Below are 21,685 nucleotides of genomic sequence, written 5' to 3' on the forward strand. Positions count from 1 at the left end.
GCATGTTGATGGTAGAGAATTTTGACAATTTCTCTTTGTAGTTTAGACTTAGATTCATCCAGTGGTGGATGTAATCGATAACTAGCTTGTCTTTCCATTGTTGTGAGCTTGTGAGCTCACTTATGCTAACAATATGATGAGTGCTACAGAATCAATTGAAAAATTAACGCCCAAGTTCTTCCCAACTGTCAATCATTCCAGGCTAAAAATCAGTGTACCAATCAAAGGGATTTTCTTTCAGTGATTAAATGAACTGCTTCACCATGAGATCTCCATCAGTACAGGTGCTATTATAGGTTTCCACTAATTAAGTGACATGTTGACGTGGATTTCCTTTACCGTCGAGCTGTTGGAATTGTAACACCCTTAACCCTAATCTGTCGCTGGGACAGGATTACGGAGCATTACCAAACTTTTCAAATCAAATACGAACATTTCATAACATTTAATATACATATCAAAAAATAATCATAAAACACTCATATGGTCCCTTGTATGAGCCCTCGAGGCTTATAATACGCATTAGAAATAAGTTGGGACTAAACCGAAAACTCAGAGTATTTTTTTCCAAAATTTCAAAATTTTTCCTAGGTGTAGAGGACACACGCCCGTGTGGGCAGGCCGTGTGGCTCACACGGCCAAGAGACATGCCATGTCTTAGGCCGTGTGGGCATTCAAAATGAAGCACACAGTCGTGTCCCAGCCCGTGCCCATACCCGTGTAACTCTCTAAATTGGGTCACACAGCCAAGCCACACACTCGTGTGCTAGGCCATGTGAGCATACTAATTTATGAAATTAAGGTGCAGAGGTCACACGGCCAAGCCACACACCTGTTTGCTAGGCCGTGTGAAAATACCTGGGCATTTTGTTTCTCAATTTTAAAGATGTATGGGACACACGGCCAGACTACACGCCCATGTGCTAAGCCATGTGTCATACACAACTGAGACACACGCCCTTGTCTCTGCCCATGTGGACGAAAATAGGTCATTTTAAGGCCATATTTCTCACCCATTTTTTATTACAACCTATACACAACATTTTGGTACATCAATACATCCCAAACAAACAATCAAAACAAGCCAAAAACATGTTTTAAGTATAACATAACATCACATATACTCAAATACCTAAATTTACCAATTTTAATCCATCTAACTTGTCTACTAAAGTTAACCACAAATTGGATCTTGAATTAATGATGTCCACTTCAAGGGTCATTGAGACTTGATCTTAAAAATGAGTTTGGAGAGAGTTTGGATCCAAAGATTTTTGGGACTTAATCTTGAATGGTTTGAATCCTCTTCAAGTATCGTGGTGACTTGCTCTTGAAACGAGTTTTGATCTCCTTTCTTCAGTTAAACTAAATCAGAAGGTGACTTTCTGTAAAAACATCTTTTACCTTCCTCTCCTCGGTTGAACTAGATCGAAAGATAACTTTTCTACAAAATTAATGTGTCGTTCTTCAAAATTTCTTCAAGTTTTTCAATTTCTTCATAGAATTTATGGACTTTTTAAACTTGTTAATGTGTTTTTAATGGCATGAAGGTAACCCATTTTATAGTGCTAGTCACTTGAATAAAATAGAGTACTTGTAAAATCTAACTTCTTCATTTGAGTATTCTACAATGATTAAAATCTTTTATTTATTATTTAGAGATAAAATAATCATTAAATAATATAATTTTTTTGTAACAACTTCTTAAAAAATTTAATTTCTTGATTTATCTCTTTATTAATTTAATTTAATTTGAGATAAACAATAATGACAGGTGATTAATTTTGATGAGTCCAAAATTGCTCCCCTCTACAAATGCCAGAAATTTGTACATAAAAATTTTGAGTAAAAAATTAACTTGAAAAGTTTGGAGTCAAATTTATTTATAGCTTTGAAAAGGTTACAATCTCTAGACTTTCTTAAATATAAAGAAATTTCTTTGGTTCTTCTCTCTAATTGGGTTTCAATATATAGACCTAATTTTGGAAAGATACGATTTGTTTCAAGGGTCGTGAAACTTGATCTTGAACCAATGATGTCCACTTCATGGGTGGTTAAGACTTGATCTTGAAAATGAGTTTAGAAATAGTTTGGATCCAAGGATCATCTAGACTTGGTCTTGGATGGTTAAGACGTGAAACTTGGAGCAAACTCACCCATAATGGGTTTAGAAATAGTTTAGAAATAATTTGTAGTGACTTGCTCTTATAATGGGTTTTGACCTCCTTTCTTTAGTTGAATCGAATCAAAAGGCATCTTTCTTCATAAACGTCTTTTAACTTCCTTTATTCAATTGAATTGGAAAGGTGGTTTTTCTTCAAAATTGATGCAGCATTCTTCAAAAAAGTTTCAAGTTATTTAATTTTTTTCGAAAAATTTCTAGACTTTTTGAACTTACGAATGTGTTTAATGGTTTGGAAATGACACCTTTTTATAGTACTAGTCAGATAAAAAGAGTTCTTGTAAAATTTAACTCCCCCATTAACACCATGTTTGGTTGGGTGTAATGGCTAATCCATTACACCCCGATTCGGTGGCCCCACCCAATATGCCGTTTGGTTCACCGTTTACCAAATCGGAGGTTTTGCTATTCCTTGCCTATTCCCTCAGCAGCTGTAATAGGTATTCCTGACTTTTAGTTTGTAATAGCTATTCACCGTTTTGTTCTTTAATTTTGAGACCAAAATAGCCTGCCTTCTTCTCCCCAAAAATATCCCGTCGATTTCATATCCTCAAATCAAGCCAAATCGATTCACCTTCATGTTTTCACATCTTCTTCCAGCCAAATCGATTCGCCTTCATCTTCTTCCAGCCAAAGGTACGCTGACAGTCAAAGGGCTTCACCATTCTTCCGCTTCTTGCAGCGACTGAGAAACAGTAGCGGGAAGGGAGGTAATCTTTTTCTACCCTCATCAAGCTTCATCCTCTCCGACGTTTCCCTTCCATTGATTGCAGAGGTAAACTTAAAACTGATTTTTGCCCTCAGCTCCATCTTCTCATACGTTTTTGCTCTTTATTTTATCAGGACCCAAAAATTTCATCACTTTCACAGATTTGAACTTCCAGCACCGCCGCCTGCGCCTCTACTACCAGTTGCATGACCTTAGTCTAGGCCTATAGGGTTCTCACTTTTGTGGCATATTAGGCATGTTTTTTTTCAATAGGCTGTTAATTTTCGAACCTGGATGAAGTTGGAAGCTATGAAGCTTTCTATATGTTCACTATGACACTGCACTATGGTCAGTTAGAACCCAATTCTACTTCTTTGCTTGCTTTATATGCAGCTTGAAATCGCAATCAAGTTTTTGTCGTAAAGTTGCACCATGTTCATTCTTGTAGAATCAAACCTCTGCTCAATAGGCCTAGATGATTATCCTTTTTTGCAATGTTATGTCTTAAGGTTTATGTATGCTATCTGGTTTGCTTATCCCATGCAAAAACATGGTCTTATTACATTTCGCAGCATGGGATTCACATTCTGTTGCTTGTTCATGGATTATACTACCTGTTTTTCAACCCGATTCTTATCATTTTCGTTCTTGTATCAATAATCAAATCGGTTTGTTAACATGCTCAGAACCCTTTCAATGCCAAACTATGGGGTTGAAATTAATGCATAGATATCTTCTGCCTTAGCTTGATGAATACAAGGTTTGCTTAGGTCAATATATTCCCTAATGACGCAATAAATATTGCATAACTAAGCTCTGCATAATTATTTAATTGGTTATTATTAATTAACAGCTGACTCTCTCTTTTTCTTGTAAATGTTTAATGGCAGTTGGTTAAGAACATCAAATTGGCATTAAAAATGCGGTAGAAATTTGCTTTAAAAAATCAGGTTATGGTGGTCAGACCAAACTAGTGTTCCACAAGAAGGTAATTCCTCTTCACTTGTCTTTTGTATCTTGCTTGGTGTTTAGTTATATAACCAAAATATCTAGAATTCTTATGCTGAATCTTCTAATACTAGTTAGTAAAGGATGTTTAGTTATTGCTATTTCTCGATACACCGAGAGAGGATCTAATATCTTATGCTGCATCTTCTGGTACTAGTTAGTAAGAAGTGTTAACTCATTTTGTCATTCTGATCATTGCTATTTCTCAAGACTCCTAGCATGTTATATAATATTAATGGCATTGTATAGTTTGAATAGGCCAAGACCACCAAGAAGATTGTGCTGAGGCTGCAATGCCAGGGTTGCAAGCATGTATCCCAGCATCCAATCAAGGTTTGTGCATTGAGAAAAACCCTTTGTTGACCAATGTGTTTGCTTGATGAGCTAATGTGTTGGTGTTTGTGTCTTGTGTTGTTGCAGAGGTGCAAGCATTTTGAAATTGGTGGCGACAAGAAGGGGAAGGGAACATCTCTTTTCTAAATGGTGTTTATTCATTTCATGTCATGTCATGTTGTTGGGAACTTTTTAAGACATTATGGAATTCTAGTTTTTCTAATGTATTGTTTTCTGAGGGATATGGTGTTCTTTAAGCACTTAATAGGTAATGGCATCGTTTGATCTATTGTCGCCATTTGTTTTAAATACTGTATTTTAATTTAATTGTTTTTGGTAACTTCAGTAATCTCTGCTATACTTTTCATGAACGAGGAATTCAATTCAGCACTCTTGATCCATTTTAGCTCTGGAAATTGAAAGATAAATAAGATCTCAACGCAAAGCAATCTGATTAGTTAAGTAAAACAGTTGGATATTTTATTTCTTTTTGCAGAGTTAGATCTTTTTGGAATTTTTTTCTCATTAAAGTTTTTTTTTTTGGTTTAATTAAGTAAAATCGATGTTCAAACTTTTTGATGTTGTAAAACTATATAACATATGGATTATGATGTAGAATTTCATTTTCATCTAACATTTTCTTAATATAAGTTAATTATGTTTATGCAGAATATAATTCTCAAGTTATATTTTGATTTTAGTAAATTCATATAAGAACATTTTATTATTAAGAATTTTATGAAATTATATATCATTATTAAATTATATTTAATATTAATTATTTTAAATTGTATAAATTCATATAAGAAAAATTATTATCAATAATTTTATGAAATTATATATTATTATTAAATTATATGTAATAATAATTATTTTAAATTATACAAATTCATATAAGATAATTTATTAGTTATAATTATTTTAAATTTTATTAAATCATATATTTTAATTAAAATATATTTAATATTAATCATTTCAAATTATCTTTTATAGTATCATATATTATGATTTGAGAAAATTCATATAAGAATATTAATTATTAAGAATTTTATTAAATTATATATTTTAATTATAATACATTTAATATATTTAATAATAATTATGTTTAAATATGATTAAATTATTTATTAATAATAATAATAATCTTATTAAAATTTAAATAACAATAACAATAATCATTTACCAAAATAAATTTATGCTAAGGGTATTCTAGTCATTTTAGTTTTTTCCATTATGCTATTACACCTCTATTCCATTCAACCAAACACAATATTACTATTACGCCTCTATTCCATTACATTCAACCAAACAGTTGATTTGCTATTACACCTCTATTCCATTACACCTCTATTCCATTACACCTCTAATCCAATACACCTCTAATCCAATACAGCGAAAAAATATTATTTTTATTATTTATATTTTAATTAATTTAAATTAATTAGAGAAAAATAATTATGATATAGATATCATTTTCATCTATGGTAATTTCAGTTTGACCCATAATAATTTTCACTTGACTAGTGACATTTTATAATTGGTTAGAAAATTTCTTACTAAACATATGCGAGCAATTATGCAATAAATTACATAGAGGAAGGAATTATTTTTATGTCAAAGTAGTCTCTCGAATGCAAGTTTTGCCCTTGCCCCCAAAGATCTAAAACGTATTTGGGAAGTCAATTGCTTAGAATTTTTATATCAAAAGATTATTGTAGTGGATGTTTTATGATCTTGTTTTGTTTGTAATTGTATAAGTCGACAACATATCCTTCGATCTGCTATTTTTTTCTTGAACCTCCCATGGGTCTCCATCAGGACATTGATGCGCGTCGAAAACACAAAATAAAAATTCTTACAATAAAATAACTCTAAACTGTTATAAAGAGTAGTAGGGTCGAATTCATAAGGATTGGTTATTGTTATCTAATTTCGTTCTTTTTATTGTGAACAGGAATTCTGTCGTGGCAATGGTCGTGCCCACGACTCAAAACAAACTTGCTGAAAAATAAATAAATAAAATAAATTAGAAAAGTTAAAAATATTTAGAAATTAAATAAGTGAGATAGCAGAAATAAATAATTATATTAATCAAAAATAAAATAAAATAAGAAAGTGGACTTGAATTTTGTAAACAGAAATATAAAGCCTTAGCCTTAGACTCGGTGAATTCTGGTTTCCGAATCGATCCTCAAAAATAGATTTTCTCTTCTAAACCATAAGTTGGTTATAGCGATCAAGAACGTCCTAACTGCCAATTCTTCCTTTCGTAGCTGATTCCGGTAAAACTTGCAAATCAACCCTTACCGTTTGTCTAACCGCGATACACGCGTTCACAATTCAAGACCCCAGCAGCCTTGCGTTCTGGAAAACCCAACTAGGATCAACAACCTCAACCGCGCGGGACATTTAAACCCGACCACTATCTCCATTGACGAAAATCCCACTAGTATGACCCCGCCAAGATACGCCAATTTGTTTGCAAGAATTCGAATTCAACACGGCCGACTTGACTTTCCAACTGTACGCCAAAACTACTCCAACCCATCGCGCGCCTATTGAATTGAAATTGAATTGACTTTAAGGGATGAATTTGTGCTATCCCATATTAAAGAGATATGGTGAATACTGTTATGAAAACTTTTAGTGCGGATTCATTTCTTACGATTCTTGATCGGAAAGAATACCAGCCTAAAGCTAAGTTAGAAGTTTAGCTTAGCATGAAATTGGTCATGCTTTATGGAAGTGGATTTAATGGAGATGGGTGAAGATGGAAAGAGAAGAAACTTGGAAAGAAATTAAACAAATTTGTAAAAGGAAAAAAAATTTGAAACGAAAAGGCAGTGTGCTTATTCAAAGGAAAAAAGGTTACAGACGCATGAAATTGAAAGGAATAAAAATAATTTCATTCAATTTCCAACCTATTCAAGTGTGTTTTTTAAAGGCCACCACACACCCTATTTATATAAAAACCGTATACTAAAATTAGCCTAATCCACCTAACAACTAATTACAGGAAATAAAATATAAGATTTTCTTTTCTAAATATGACTTTTACAAAGTAAAAAATCTGATCAGCCCTTAAATGTCTCCAAATTTCTTATTCGACCGCTTTTCTATGGCTCGCACTCCAATTTAATCTTTTTCTCCTTATTTTTGAATTAAAGCATCTGAATTTTGTTTTTGACAAAATTTAAAGATAAAATTACCAATTTAGCAGGAATTATTTCACGAATTAATTGATTTGAACATGTAAGATATGCAAAATAAACATGCTATCAGACATTTTGCTCGTCTCCTCCTTTCTCCATCTCAATCGACACCTTCAAACACTCGAACACTAGCTTGGATACCAACTGTCACGGGGCTAGAACTTTAGTCTAGCAAACTACTTGACCTTAGGTGATTTCTTGGGTTCAAATCTTGCCTAAGTCAGCCTACTCTCGAAAAATAAAAATTTTTTTTTGCAGAAATTCTCTAAGGCACCAAAGCAAAGCAGAAACAAACTCGAAAGACAAAAGAAGCTATGAATGAATAAAAGGCCACAAATAAATAGCGTACACTAAGTGTTTTAGTAAATGCTTTCAAAAGTATTTTATTACCTTGAAGGATTAAAACTGGATGATTACAAATGAGGGGGGAGACCTCTATTTATACTTGAGTTCCCCCAAAATTCAACAGTACAGATTAAGTTACATCGACGATCAAGATTTGTGCCTATCTACAAGATGAGAGTCCTAAGGGATTTAAACTCTATACATCTTTATCCCTTAGGATTTACATAAATTACCCTGGTAACTCTAGTTCTACTGGAGTGATTCACTGGGGCACCAAGGTTTCAAGTAGATGGGTTTGTTCATATGTTTCACGAGTTGGGCCAATTCAAACGGGTCAAATGAGCTCCATCTAATCAGTTGACCTCTATGGGACGTTCTGTACGTAATGGTCATGGGCTTTGATCCGCAACATGTGACACAGGCACCCGCTTTTTAGGTGTGAATACTCCTCAAGTGTAAACACACCCTCGAGGCAATAGGGAACCACCTGACATAACAAAAAACCTTGTACTGACCGAAGGCATAACAAAATGGGCCCTACAATGCACATCTTTCATGTATTTCATGATGACAACCTTCCTCATAACAATCTGTCATGTCATGCTAGCGAACACGAGGACCTCCCTTATAAGTACCCTCTAACGATAAAGAAAGGGTCGACTCTTGAACCTTTAAAGTTTCTCTGCACAACCATCTTCTATCCTAGCAATCAGCCTATGTTTTTGTTCCTTTCCGACTCTCCACCCCTTGAGGTGAATCGGCCTCCTCAGCACCACCACCTACTTCTCCCTACACCCCTTCTTGTTGTACACTATGTCAACAGTTATAATGTATTAAACTAATGAAATCAATGCCTCAAAGTTCAAAGCATGTACTAATAACTTTGGAATATAGAGTTATCTTCAGTACTTTTAAACTAATAATTCATGTAAATTTTGAGTAGTTGATAACAAATTTCGTAATTTTTATTATAATTTTGTCCTATTGGATAATGTTAAGGTAAATTTGTTATCTTGATCACTTTATATGCTAAACACGTGATTTTTGCAGTTTTGAAGATAGTTGGTACATTGGAAGGAAAGATGGATTTGAAACCCACTTATGGATGCTCAGTGCTGCAGCATCTCTACAGCAAAAGCCCTATGAGAGTGGACTGATGTGGTGTCATCTTTGGATGGCACAAAGATGCTTAATAGACCTCAGAACTCCTCTTGATCCAACTCTAAAGTGGGTTAACAAATCTAGACAGTCCACTAAGGGAGGAAGGAGCCCAAATTGTCCACTTGAGGTGCCCAAACCATCCATGTGACTTGGTAATCACCTAAATCAACAACCAAATCAATATGGAGAGAATCAAGGATCTCCCTCTCCACAAATCAAGGTGACCATCCTCCTCTCTCCACATTTCAAGCAACTCCCTCACCTTAGCAAGCATGTCGTCCACTCCTCTTCCACAAATCAAGGGTCGGCCACTTACATGAAGAAATTCAAGGGATGATCATGCTAAAAATAGTAAGACTCAAGGGGCTTTCACTACTATAAAAGGGGGCACTAGCTATCAATCATTCACCCACACCACATTTGAAAGAGCAACACACGAGTTTGAGAGAGCAATTCAAAGGTTTATTTTTTAGAGCAACCAAATTCGGCATTTTGAAAATAGTTGTGCATAGGAGCAAAGGAGAAGAAAGGAGGAAAAGCAACATGAGCAATGCCACGGAAAATCACCAGAATCAGCTTCTAGTTTCTTTCCCTTTAATTTTTTACTTTGTTCAAAGTTGATAAACATGATTGTCATTTACTCTTTTGCTTTCAATTTAATGATAATGACTTAATTCTGTTGATGCTAGATTGATTGCAATCCCTTAGCTTATGTTATTAATACTCTATTGGTGTTGTTATGTACTTTGGTTGTTTATGCATTCAAATAAAATCATGTGAACATGCTTACTCATGCATAATTAATTTAGGGAAGCATATGAACTAGTGATTTAATCCAAATAAGAAGGTAATTAGTAGATGCAATATTTGAATGGTGCATGTTTGATCTCTTAATTATGGAATTAGTAGTGATATTTAACAATATTGTTACCTTACATAACCTCTAAATATGATGTTTGCTTATGAAACTTTGAAGTTAATTGAACATAATATGCTAAAGAGACTTAAAGGTTAAAAAGTATGACTTCATTAACATTGTTTTTAATAATTTCAAGTTAAGCGAAAGTAATTAATCTAGCTCCTTTGCGTCATAGTAATTAATCTTGTGATTTGCTGCTTATTATTCTTTGTTAACACTTTCTTTTGTTTTTGCATACTTGTAATTTTACTTAAGATAATTAGTTAACTAAATTTACTTTTGATTATTTCTTTCACTGATTTGTCATTTGATAAATTTCATAAATAATTACTTACATTCAGTCCCTGTGGAGACGATAATCTTACTTATTATTCGACAATGTCGCAACATGTACAAAAAGACATTAGGGCTTCATAGTGGTTGGGTTGTCAACCGTATATATTCAGTAACCTTTATTCGTAGTTACAACAATTACATGTTTTCCAAGTCAATGATAGTTTCAAATATGATGATTTTGTTGCTAAGTGATGATTTCTTATCTTTAACTGGTTTTCAACAGTTGATGTCGCAAAGGACGAACAATGTCATTCCAAAACCGAAAGGACTTTCTATTTTGCTTTAATATGCTTCCGGCCTTCAAGGAATCTTCTAATTGGCTATTTGGGATTTGTCTTTTAATATCCATTTCTGATTTCTCCAATGATTCTAGTTTGTCCAAACCCCAGCATTGTGAAAATGATGAGGATTTGGGTTTTAACCAGATGGAACCACACCATTTCTACCTTGTTAGTAACTAACATCACAATACATACTCCGTCACAAATTTTCAATTTAATATCTAAACCCCATATCTCTACTTTGCTATTTGTTTCCCAAAAAAAAATGGGGCTGTTTCTTTCTCTTGAAAGGTCACTTGCTTTGATGCTGATATCGTTAATCGCTGCTTGCACTTTATCAGGCATCAAGCAGTTCTCATTCTTTGTTTCTTATACTTTTTAATAAATGAAACTATCAATTAATGTTAATGATATATTGTTTGCATTTCTTACTGGCTTGCAGATTGCTATGATCCTTTGGATCCCAATGGCAACATTACTGTTACTTTTGACATTAATCAATGGATACCAGAAGGCTATGTGGTTTGTATATTATTCATAATCACTGCAGGGTTTCATTTCACTCATTCACCATGTGATTACTCAGGATGTTCTGGTTTGCAGGCAAGGGTAACAATTCAAAATTATTATCAATATCGCCATGTTGATAAACCTGGTTGGAAATTGGGTTGGACATGGGCCAAGAATGAGACCATCTTGTCTATGGCAGGTGCTTTTGCTACTAAACAAGGGAACTGTTCATCGTTCAAGTTCCAAACACCGCCGCACTCTTGCGAGAAAAGCCCTGTCATTGCTGATCTTATGCCGGATGCGTTATCAGAAAACAAGCCAGATGGTTGTTGTCATGGTGGTCTTCTTGCTGCTTGGGCTATCAATCCTTCTAAGTCATTCTCATCCTTCGAAATGACGATCGGAAACTTAGTGACGAATCCGAATGTGCAGGCACCAATCAATCTCACTTTAATGGCTCCAGGCCCTGGTTATACTTGTGACTTAATTGAGGACACTGATCCCTCAGTTTATTCTGATATTGGGGGTAAAAGACAACTCCAAGCTTATAGTAAGTATTCAATTTAACTTCATTATTCACCATTGTATCCACTAAATACTGAAAAGCTCTCCATGAGATTTAGAGGTAAATAAATATTTTGAAATGAAAGCCATGTGTTCACCAGGAACATGGAAATCAACATGCACTTATTCGAGTTTTGTTGCCAATCAAGCACCTATATGCTGTGTTTCACTCTCCACATTTTACAATCCAAAGATCACATCATGCCCTACTTGCAGCTGTGGATGCAGAGAAGCAGATAAAAACACAGTTTCATGCATAAGGTGGGTTATAATTGTCTTCATTTTGTAATTCAAAACCAAAATACCTCTATTTCCTAGCTATAGTTTCCAAGCTTTAACGACACTCATCTTTTGTTTCTTCATGCAATGCCAGAGAAGGTTATAGTGAACCAGAATCCGATTCATTTGATAATAATGATATAGTGCAGTGCACTGACCATATGTGCCCAGTTCGAATTCATTGGCATATAATGACAAATTACGTTACACATTGGAAAGTGAAGCTGACCATCTCAAACTACAATTATGAAAGAAACTATTCAAACTGGAATGTGCTAATTCAGCATCCTGGTTTCAGCCAGAGTACAACTGCATATAGCTTTAACAGTACAATGCTTCCCTCTTTTGGATTTTCAGGTACTTCCAGTTTACAGTAGTGTTCCAATGGCCAGGATTCAGACATATCTCCCCCTTCACCTCACGTGCCGGGGTTTTGGCCATCATCCCTTTTAGGCTACATTGAAAGTCCTCTTTGGGAACGCACAAGCCCCTCAAGCCTTCTTCCCTCAGTTAGAACCAAAGACTCTCCATTAAGAGAGTCCATTAGCCCTGAGGAGGTGTCCGAATCCTGGTCATTACGATGGATTTTTCCTACTTTTTTTATAATTCTTTCTAAGAAGAACTCTTGCAGATGAGGTTGCTCTATTTTGGGGGATTGAGTACTATAATGATGAGCTACTCTATGCTGAAGAAGATAAAGTGGGTGCAGTATCCACACAGATTTTACTAAGGAAGGATTTAGATTCCTTTACACTTAGAAACGGATGGGCGCTACCTCGAAGAATATATTTCAATGGTGAAGACTGTCAAATGCCTCTTCCAGACACTTTCCCCATGCTACCAAATGTCAGCTCCAGCTTGAAACCTACTAACCCAGTTTTTCTTCTTTGCATCTATCTGACTTTCAAGAGATTATTTACTTGATATGGATAAATAAAATCTCTGTGAATGTTTGCTCACCAAATCATAACTTGGTGGGAATTTTTGTTATTTTTTCCCATAAATTCATTGTAAGGCATTTTTTTGGGGGGTAGTATAGTTACAAAGACGAATCCTTTATAAAAATATTAGGAATCCTTTACAACAATCCTTATAATTCATTGAAAGGTGAAGATTTCAGCTTAAAGTTATTCATTTGTATGCTTAGCTTTTGTGTTTTTAGTTTTGAATCCAACACGAATCCTTAATTAAAAAGAAAAAATATGAAACTTGAACTCAAGTCAAGGCTGACGGAGAATATGTTTGATATAAGGTAACGGTACCCGGGGGGTGACGATCAAATCTACATGCAGTGATGTGGGGAAGACGAACTAAATCCTGTCATCACTGCATTTTGTTATTTTATTGTTCTTTTCCTCATAGGCATTCTTTGACAGATCAAACAACACTGTAAAAGCACTGGAGTAGATTGTAGAATATCTTGGCAAATGATTCAAGCCCGGCAGGTTTGTTTTTCTTTATCGGCAAAACTCCACCAAATAAATTAAGGACTTTGGGTACATATTTACATAGCAATTGACATATCCTACCATGCTATCAATACAGTAAAATGCAGATTTAAACCTCGAACCAAACCCCAACCAACGCTTGTTAAAATGAACTGCATGAAGTTCTTACTTCTCAACGACTCTTTCTCAATATAATAATAATGACACCTTTCTCATTTTTCTTAATAGGAAAGAATAATCCACAACTCCCTTTAAGCTTGCTCTAAAAAACTGTGCTTGCAGAAGCACCGAAAATATATATATAAATATATAGAGAGAGTAGCATACCATCAATACTCCTTTGCAGGTAAAACAGTTCCTATACAACCTCCCGAGGGAGTAAATTCAGTAACGTTTCAGGGAAGAAAATATGGGGAGTGAAGAGGAACCAAAAGAAGGTTTCCCGAAGATGGTGAACCCTGGGAAAGCCACAATTCTGGCTCTGGGAAAGGCTTTCCCTCACCAGCTTGTCATGCAAGAATTTCTGGTTGATGGGTATTTTAAGAACACCAACTGCGATGACCCAGATCTCAGGAAGAAGCTAAGCCGACTCTGTAACACTACCAACTTCCACCTCTGATTCATTTTCCTTGCTATATTGCTAGTCTCCCCTCTCCCCTCTTCCTTTTTTCAGTCTCAACTTAAGCAACAGTTATTTAACATATTTTCCTTCATTTTGGCTCTTGGCAGGCAAAACAACTACTGTTAAAACAAGGTATGTGGTAATGTCAGAAGAAATCCTGAAGCAGTATCCAGAGCTTGCCATTGAAGGACTCCCCACTGTGAAGCAACGATTGGATATCTGTAACGATGCTGTCACGGAGATGGCTGTTGAAGCCTCACGAGTTTGTATCAAAAAATGGGGACGGCCTATATCAGACTTAACCCACTTAGTCTATGTTTCCTCGAGTGAAGCTCGGCTGCCTGGTGGTGACCTTTACTTGGCCAAAGGACTTGGACTCAGCCCTGAGACGCAACGTGTGATGCTCTATTTCATGGGCTGCTCTGGGGGTGCAGCTGGCCTTCGTGTAGCAAAAGACATTGCCGAAAACAATCCCGGAAGTCGGATCTTACTAGCTACTTCTGAAACTACCATTATTGGTTTCAAACCTCCAAGTGCAGATAGACCATATGATCTGGTTGGTGCAGCTCTTTTTGGCGATGGTGCTGGAGCTATGATCATTGGCTCTGATCCAGTTTTGAGCATTGAGAGACCTCTCTTTGAGCTTCACACTGCAATGCAGAATTTCTTGCCTGATACTGAGAAGACGATTGATGGGAAACTTACAGAAGAGGGGATTAGTTTCAAGCTTGCAAGGGAGCTTCCTCAGATAATTGAAGATAACGTTGAAAGTTTCTGTGAGAAGTTGATGGCAACCGTTGGATTGACTGACAAGGACTACAACAAGATGTTCTGGGCTGTTCATCCTGGTGGACCTGCAATCTTGAACAGAATAGAAAAACGACTAGATTTGTTTCCAGAGAAACTAAGTGCCAGTAGAAGAGCGTTGATGGATTATGGAAATGCTAGCAGTAACACAATTGTGTATGTGTTGGAATACATGATAGAAGAGATCTTGAAGAAGAAGCAGCAGAAGAAAGAGAGCCAAGAAGAAGAGAGTGAATGGGGATTGATTTTAGCTTTTGGACCTGGGGTTACCTTCGAGGGTATTCTTGCAAGAAACCTAACAGTATAAGAATAATGTCTTACAATTTCAAAGAAGTTGGATCTCCTATTATATAATCATAGTGAAAATCAATTATCATGCATGCAAAAGGAGACCTTATGCATTTCATGTTTCATAAAGAATCTACGAAACTGAATACTCTAAATCTATACGATTATTATTTCTAGTATTCTGTCATTTGATTCTCTAAAAACTTAAGCCAAACTGATCTTTTTACATGCAATCTTGTAAACAGGTGGGAAAGTGAATTCTCAATGTCTCCAAAATATGAAGGTTGATAATCATCTAAAGCCAGTTTCTGTTAAAGTATATTTTGGGACTGTAAGCTAGAACTTCTATTCATTTCCATCCAGACCTGTTAGATTATTACTTCAGATTAAAAATTGTACGCTAGCTGAGAGCCAATGCATATCATCACATGTAGGAATGGTCTACAATAATTAACTTCATATAAGCAAAAGATTAGCATTTGACGAAAAAAATCAATCCATCTACGAAATGTTTTCAATATATATCCACCCAAAGTTTCTGCACCCCGAAATTTACAAGCAATCCGCTAATTTCCAGTCATAAGAAACATGTCGAGAGCAAAAACCAGAACTTGAACTAGGATGCCTAGTCACATTTTTAACCGAGTAATACTTTTTTCGGCAAACAAGCTCATCGATCAAAGCAAAACAGAATCTTCACTTAAACTACTCCGGAGGGAAGACGGAGAACAAGCTGCCCTCCAAAGACACTGCAAAATATAAATGATTATATAAGTAAACATTAACAATGTTTCGGCAGACTATAGTATTAGTTATTATACTTGTATACCACACATTATAATGTATTTGTAACCAACCTCTTAATATAATAGTAACAGAAGTCTGCTAAAATGAAAGTTTGGACAATTTCCGAAATAAGAACCATGGAGGGCCACAATCCGTAACCCAGGGCTACCAGCAAGTGTCCTCGACTGTCTAAAACCTGTTGAAAGCAGTAGGAATGAATTAATATCTGAATGCAATTGCCCTCACAATAATTTACAATGACACTTCTCCAATCAGCATCATACAGAGGTTTCCCCTCCATGCAGAATTACTTATGTTGACATAAAATGCAGCTAACTGAAATGACATGTATGAACATCTAGAACCAGACTCATCTAGGCAATATGCAATCAATTCGACCTTCAGGATCGTTCATCAAGCAGACTCAAGTTGTCTATTATTTCTAAAGCAGACAAAATTTAACCACAGACTAGCATCCATTTAATGCTCCAACTAGGCCTCAATTTCAAAATTGCTAAACATTAAAAAAAAAGATAACCAAAACCAATCACATTCAAGTCGCAAGATCAAACCTGGAGAACCCAGTGAGCACAGCTGAGGAACCTTGCAACACCCAGTGCAAATACATAATGAGCTGTGAAAGGCTCAACAATCTGTAAGCACGAAGATGAGTTAGAGATGGTAATCTTATAAATAAACCTTCTAAATGTTTATCTATCATTAAGTAATTTATACCTTGGTATTTTGCATCACTCGCAGCTGGGGTAGAACTGAAACAGCTTCTAAATATACACAGAATGCCCAGAAAATCCGGTTCACTAGATTATGAGAAGTAGAGGGGTGAATAAATAGGGCAAGTGCAGCACATGGGACAAGCTGCATTCAAACTCAAAAGTCAGGTTATGAATTCAAGAATGTGCTCAGAAAATCCACTTGAGCAACAAAGAGGACAATTGTGCAATTAATATGTATGTCCATGCGTTGCAACAAGAACAAGCTAATAATTTTCTTCAATTGGTTACATAACAGTATTTATTAAATCAAAACAAGAAGGATGAGGTACAAGGTGACTTTCACATTGGAATTCGAAACAAACAGTACTAAGAACAACTGAAGACAAATGAGAACTCAATAGACAGAAGACCAGCACTGATCTAAAGAGCAACACGTGAAAAAGAAAAAGAGAACAAAGCATTTCAAATAATACGCAGATGTCTTATTTAAGAAACAGAGATTGAAAAGAAATAAAGTTTTATATTTTTTAAGAATATGCAGATCTCCAAACCAACAGGAAATCCCTGAAAACTACCATCATAGATTGGAGAAAATAATTAGCAATCTGCTTCTGTAAGCATACCAAGCACTTTCAAGATTACATACACCTCAGATGATAGAGAGCGTTGGCTCTACTGCAAAACATGGCCATCTATTGACTAGGAAAACACGAAAAACAGGATATATGGTTCATTTCTAAATTCAACAATATGTAGGACAGGGCTGCATGCATATAATTGCAAGTAAATAAGAGTTCAAATGACTGATGAAAACTCACAACATAATATAAAGCAAAGTTGTCCTTGTCTTCCATGTAGCTGGACTTTAGTTTGAAACGGATCATATAAATAACCCATAAAGTTGTTGCCAATGTGGCCAAATCAAGTAGGGTATGTATATCATATTCCATGACAAAGCTACAATACAGCCTAACAGCTAAAAAGATAGCTGTTAGCTCTTGGGATTTGAGCGATAGCCCTGCAACCATTCAAATTTTTTTATTGAATGAGTAAAACCAATATTTTTGTCAACAAAGACTTTCTTTGCATGCTTAACCAATAATCTAGGGTTACCTAATTCAATCATTTATGTCGTGTAAACAGTTGACCAAGACTAATAGGCATACAGCATTTTAACAACCAAAAAGTATTAAGCATACCAGGATTGTCATAGATGTGAGAAAGGGAACAAGTATTTGTGCTCCAAAAACAACATTTATTTGTCAATCAAACATTCTTGTCATACGTACAGTTAGGGGAAACCCTAAAAATTGCATTAGATACTCATGCAAAAAGAATTAGCATATTGATTGAACGGGAATATAGTTTCCCATTCCTAATCTGTACAATATTAGTTTCGATCAAATCATACATTGCAGCATACAAGGCCCTTGTAATTCTCTAGTACCTTGCTTGGTTATTTAGCATATTGATTGAACGGGAATATAGTTTCCCATTCCTAATCTGCACAATATTAGTTTCGATCAAATCATACATTGCAGCATACAAGGCCCTTGTAATTCTCTAGTACCTTGCTTGGTTATTTAGTGTATTAACACAAGAGAAAGGTTTATTATTACACGAGTAAAAAAACATTTTGTCATAACATAAAGAATAATTAGTACAAATTTAAACTTGAAATTAAAAGGAGAAGCAAAACTTAGTAAAAAAAGATATCTTCAAAATAAGTTAAAAACTTTCCTCCCCTTTTCTTAAAACAAAAGAAGTCATGTGAGTGACTAAAAATTACCAAGTGAAATTAGTTTATTGCTACCAAATGAAGCATAAGAGGCTTATCCAAAAGATTGATGATGTAGCTTCCTTAAACTAGCAAAAAAAAAATGGTTTTAAAAATGGTTTCACTTTGCATCAAGAAGAAACCCTTCAATGTAAATTGATATGATACCCTATAATGATTATTAACACCCCAAATATATATATAATTCTAGGCATCGGAAATAAAATAATTTCTCATCAAAGCCTGCCACAAGACCAAACCCAAACCTTTAAAATTTTGCAAATTAGTCATTACCCTTCATGAGTTTCTTAAATTACTAAATTAGGGTAAAAGCATCCATGTATTAAGTTTAAGCTACAAATTAATCAAAAACAATTCTAATAACAAATCTAGAATTCTTTTATCAAAAAGATTCGAGCTTTATTCGTAATTACCAGCACAAGTCTTCTCCTTAATAAGCTTATAGATAAGGACAGAGATTCCGATGGAGTGGACAGCCTCGGCGGCGACGAAGAGATTGTCATGGTCGTGTACGATGAATCGAAGAAGAACAAGCGCTGCCATCCCCGATACTACCCCCAAAAAAGCCTTCACCTTCGGCGGCTGTCGTCTCACCCACATCGACAGCGCGCGGATCGGCCTCTGCTGTACCCTCATGTTTTTTTTCTTTGTTCTCGAGAAAGCGAGAAAGCGTGGGAAAATTTTGGGATTTGTGGATTGCTAATGCGAGTCTATTGGGAGTTGACGTAAGAATTAATTTTTCTCCTACTAATCCATATCTTAAATTTACCGATAATAAATCAGATTAAAAAAAATTGGGGGGGTTTTGTATTGGGTTTGGAATAATGGATCTGAATTAAATTATGTTTGGTGACCAATAATTAAACTACTTGCCTACAATGTTAAATTAGTGTTAAAACATTACACTTTGGATAATGTAATCAACCAAAATCTTGACTTTGGGATATCTCCCTCTGACTTCGATGGAGTTTGACCAACAAACAGTTAAAAAGAGAGTTAGCTTACCATCTTTGATCCCCCCCCCTCCCCCGCCCACACGACCATTCTCTTGTTTTCGTCTTCTTCTTTTTTCATTACCACCACCACTCTTTTGTTACGTTGTTGTTATTTTGCAATTTCTCTATTCCAAAACAAATTTGGAATATCAAATGTACTAAGGTATGTTGAATTTTTTTAATTTTTTTAATGTATTTTGAGGATTTTAGGAGATTCATAAATGTTTAAATATTAAAACAATTTTGAATATTTTAGCAGCAAATCATAGTAATGAAACACGCATTTTATTATGCCTAAAACTAGGGGAGGTTTAAATGATTCTAACTTCGCCTAATCATTTCGCCCAATAAACATATTCACCTAAAGACCAATGAAAGGTAGCTCCGGTGAAGGCTCTACACTATATATTTCTACTGTTGATAAAAGTTTTATCAGGTTCTTATATAGAGAGTCAGGTTGTATTTTTTTTCTTTCTACTCAAATGTAAAAAATTAGTCTTTGTATTTTTGTTTAAAAGTTCATCTATTTTATTATTAAAAATTAGTCTATGTACGTTAATATAAGGTACATGTGACACATAACATGTTATTACCTGGTTATTTCATCAACCACACTAATTTTTAACCGTGCAAATAGGTGAAATTTTAACAAAAATGATCTACTTACTCTTTAATCTAATGTAAAAAGACTGGCTTGTTCATTTTATTAGTAAAAAGAATAAAATACAATTTAACCATTAATATAAAAATAATTTCTATAGTACTTTTGCTCACTTCTATTTTTTTGAAATAATATAAATATTCCTATAATAATTTTACCTACTTTTACTTTTTTTAAAGTAAAAAACCAATGTGTTACTTTAACTAATAGACGTAACATCTCCTACTTTTACCCATTTCTATCTTTATAGTACTTTTTATTTTTATTTTTAAGTAAAAAAACACGGTGTAACATCTCCTATTAAGATTCTTCCTAGCCCTTAAGATGGTGTTGCATAGATGCGTAATCACGGAGCTTTGCTAATGACTGGTTCGCCGAAATGTCAGCTGCATTGTTAGCTTCACGAAAAACATGTTGAATTTTTGCGTCTGTCATTGTCTACTGAGTTCCTTTATGTTCCTCATTAAAGCCAAATTATTGCCCACGGTATTTTCCCCATTCACCATTCTAGCTACCGCCAAACTATCACTCTCCACCGATACCTTGCAAAACCCACTACCCCAACCAATTTTTTATTTGTAACACTTTGCCCAAAAGCCTATAATTTAAAGGGTAAGTATATTAAAATTAACAATATATACAAAGTACATTAATTTCACGATTTTTATTCACTTCATATTTAATTAGTGCTTAAACTTTGAAGATTCTAAGATTTAATTAGTATTTAAACTTACAAATAGTAACTCAAATTGATTCCTTTTAGATATATGATTAACGTTGTTAAAATATATTGACGTGGCACTAACAATCAATAACATGATAATATGTAACAGTTTCACATTTTGACACATAATAAAAATAAAAATATATATTTAATAAATTTTAATTATTTTATATTTAATCTTTCATAATATTTTAATTATTAATTTTTAAAAATTTAAAACTTACTTATAATTCTAAAATAAATTTGTATACTTATTTAATAATATTTTAAAAAATCACTCTAGAATGAATCTAGACAAAAGGTTATTCATGTTTATTTGAACATGGACAATCATTTGTTCAAGTTCATTATGGATGTTTTTAATAATTTTTAGTAAGTTCAATATTTTTATAAATCTTAATAATTTTTAAATAATTTCCTATGATTTTTTTAGATTGATATTGGATATGATTTTTTAAAAAGATTATTTGTTTTTTGGGTTTTTATAATTTAAAATATTTATTAACATAGCATTTTGTCATATCTAGTTTCTCTACCAGTCACATCAACACTTAACAATAGAAATAGATAAAAACTTTAACAAAATGATTAGTTTGCCATTTGATCTAGTACACATGGATTAGTTTGTCTATTTTTTAATGGAGAGGGAAAAATACAATTCGAATCTTAGTATAGGGCCTCCGTGATACTTTTACCTAATATTACTCATCCATTAATTTTATGTCACTTAAAAGATTTTGAAAAAAAAACAACTAAATCATCACTTAACAGCACAAATAGATGGCTAATTTGAATTTTTTTTTACGTATAGGGGCTAATTTGCTCATTTTTTAGTATAAGGGGTAAAATGTAATTTGACTCCTAATACAAATGTCTCGATGGTTTTATTGACCTTAGACCTGACATTAAACCTATCCATGGACAAAGTAGCCTACTCCACTTGGGCAAAACTCTTTGTGTTTGGGTAAACTTGAATTTAAATT

At 34.3% G+C, this 21,685-nt stretch overlaps 3 protein-coding genes and 1 long non-coding RNA gene across 8 annotated transcripts; 3 read left to right on the forward strand and 1 right to left on the reverse strand.

The window, feature by feature from the left end:
- Positions 1 to 2,875: 2,875 nt before the first annotated feature.
- On the forward strand, positions 2,876 to 4,581 carry LOC107947404 (uncharacterized). Of its 4 annotated transcripts, none has more exons than XR_001697105.2 (5): positions 2,876 to 2,892; positions 3,026 to 3,092; positions 3,782 to 3,879; positions 4,158 to 4,232; positions 4,320 to 4,581. It is a non-coding gene; the product is annotated as an uncharacterized lncRNA (long non-coding RNA). The 4 variants fall into 4 exon arrangements; XR_005922241.1 differs by lacking the exon at positions 2,876 to 2,892 and adding an exon at positions 2,940 to 2,957; XR_005922242.1 differs by lacking the exon at positions 3,782 to 3,879 and having other exon boundaries at positions 2,878 to 2,892.
- A 4,781-nt stretch (positions 4,582 to 9,362) lies between these two features.
- On the forward strand, positions 9,363 to 12,969 carry LOC107945054 (COBRA-like protein 2). 2 transcript variants are annotated; one of them, XM_016878883.2, is made up of 6 exons: positions 9,363 to 10,654; positions 10,929 to 11,008; positions 11,090 to 11,546; positions 11,647 to 11,821; positions 11,934 to 12,196; positions 12,471 to 12,969. In XM_016878883.2, exons 3-6 carry the CDS (start codon positions 11,189 to 11,191, stop codon positions 12,761 to 12,763), a joined length of 1,089 nt encoding a protein of 362 aa, XP_016734372.1. In that variant the 5' UTR covers positions 9,363 to 10,654; positions 10,929 to 11,008; positions 11,090 to 11,188; the 3' UTR covers positions 12,764 to 12,969. The 2 variants fall into 2 exon arrangements, with proteins under 2 accessions (XP_016734372.1, XP_016734371.1); XM_016878882.2 differs by lacking the exon at positions 9,363 to 10,654 and adding an exon at positions 10,676 to 10,827 and having other exon boundaries at positions 11,662 to 11,821.
- Positions 12,970 to 13,068: 99 nt separating this feature from the next.
- LOC107945055 (type III polyketide synthase B) lies at positions 13,069 to 15,180 on the forward strand. Its single transcript, XM_041108268.1, has 2 exons — positions 13,069 to 13,880; positions 14,017 to 15,180. Exons 1-2 carry the CDS (start codon positions 13,697 to 13,699, stop codon positions 15,021 to 15,023), a joined length of 1,191 nt encoding a protein of 396 aa, XP_040964202.1. The 5' UTR covers positions 13,069 to 13,696; the 3' UTR covers positions 15,024 to 15,180.
- Positions 15,181 to 15,506: 326 nt separating this feature from the next.
- Positions 15,507 to 19,315, reverse strand: LOC107945057 (ER lumen protein-retaining receptor erd-2.2). The gene is made up of 6 exons (XM_016878889.2): positions 18,736 to 19,315; positions 17,343 to 17,542; positions 16,526 to 16,666; positions 16,363 to 16,443; positions 15,862 to 15,986; positions 15,507 to 15,753 (listed from the first exon to the last, which is right to left on the reverse strand). Exons 1-6 carry the CDS (start codon positions 18,956 to 18,958, stop codon positions 15,705 to 15,707), a joined length of 819 nt encoding a protein of 272 aa, XP_016734378.1. The 5' UTR covers positions 18,959 to 19,315; the 3' UTR covers positions 15,507 to 15,704.
- Positions 19,316 to 21,685: the final 2,370 nt, after the last annotated feature.

Source organism: Gossypium hirsutum, chromosome D12, assembly GCF_007990345.1.
Source record: "Gossypium hirsutum isolate 1008001.06 chromosome D12, Gossypium_hirsutum_v2.1, whole genome shotgun sequence".
Taxonomy (NCBI): domain Eukaryota; kingdom Viridiplantae; phylum Streptophyta; class Magnoliopsida; order Malvales; family Malvaceae; genus Gossypium; species Gossypium hirsutum.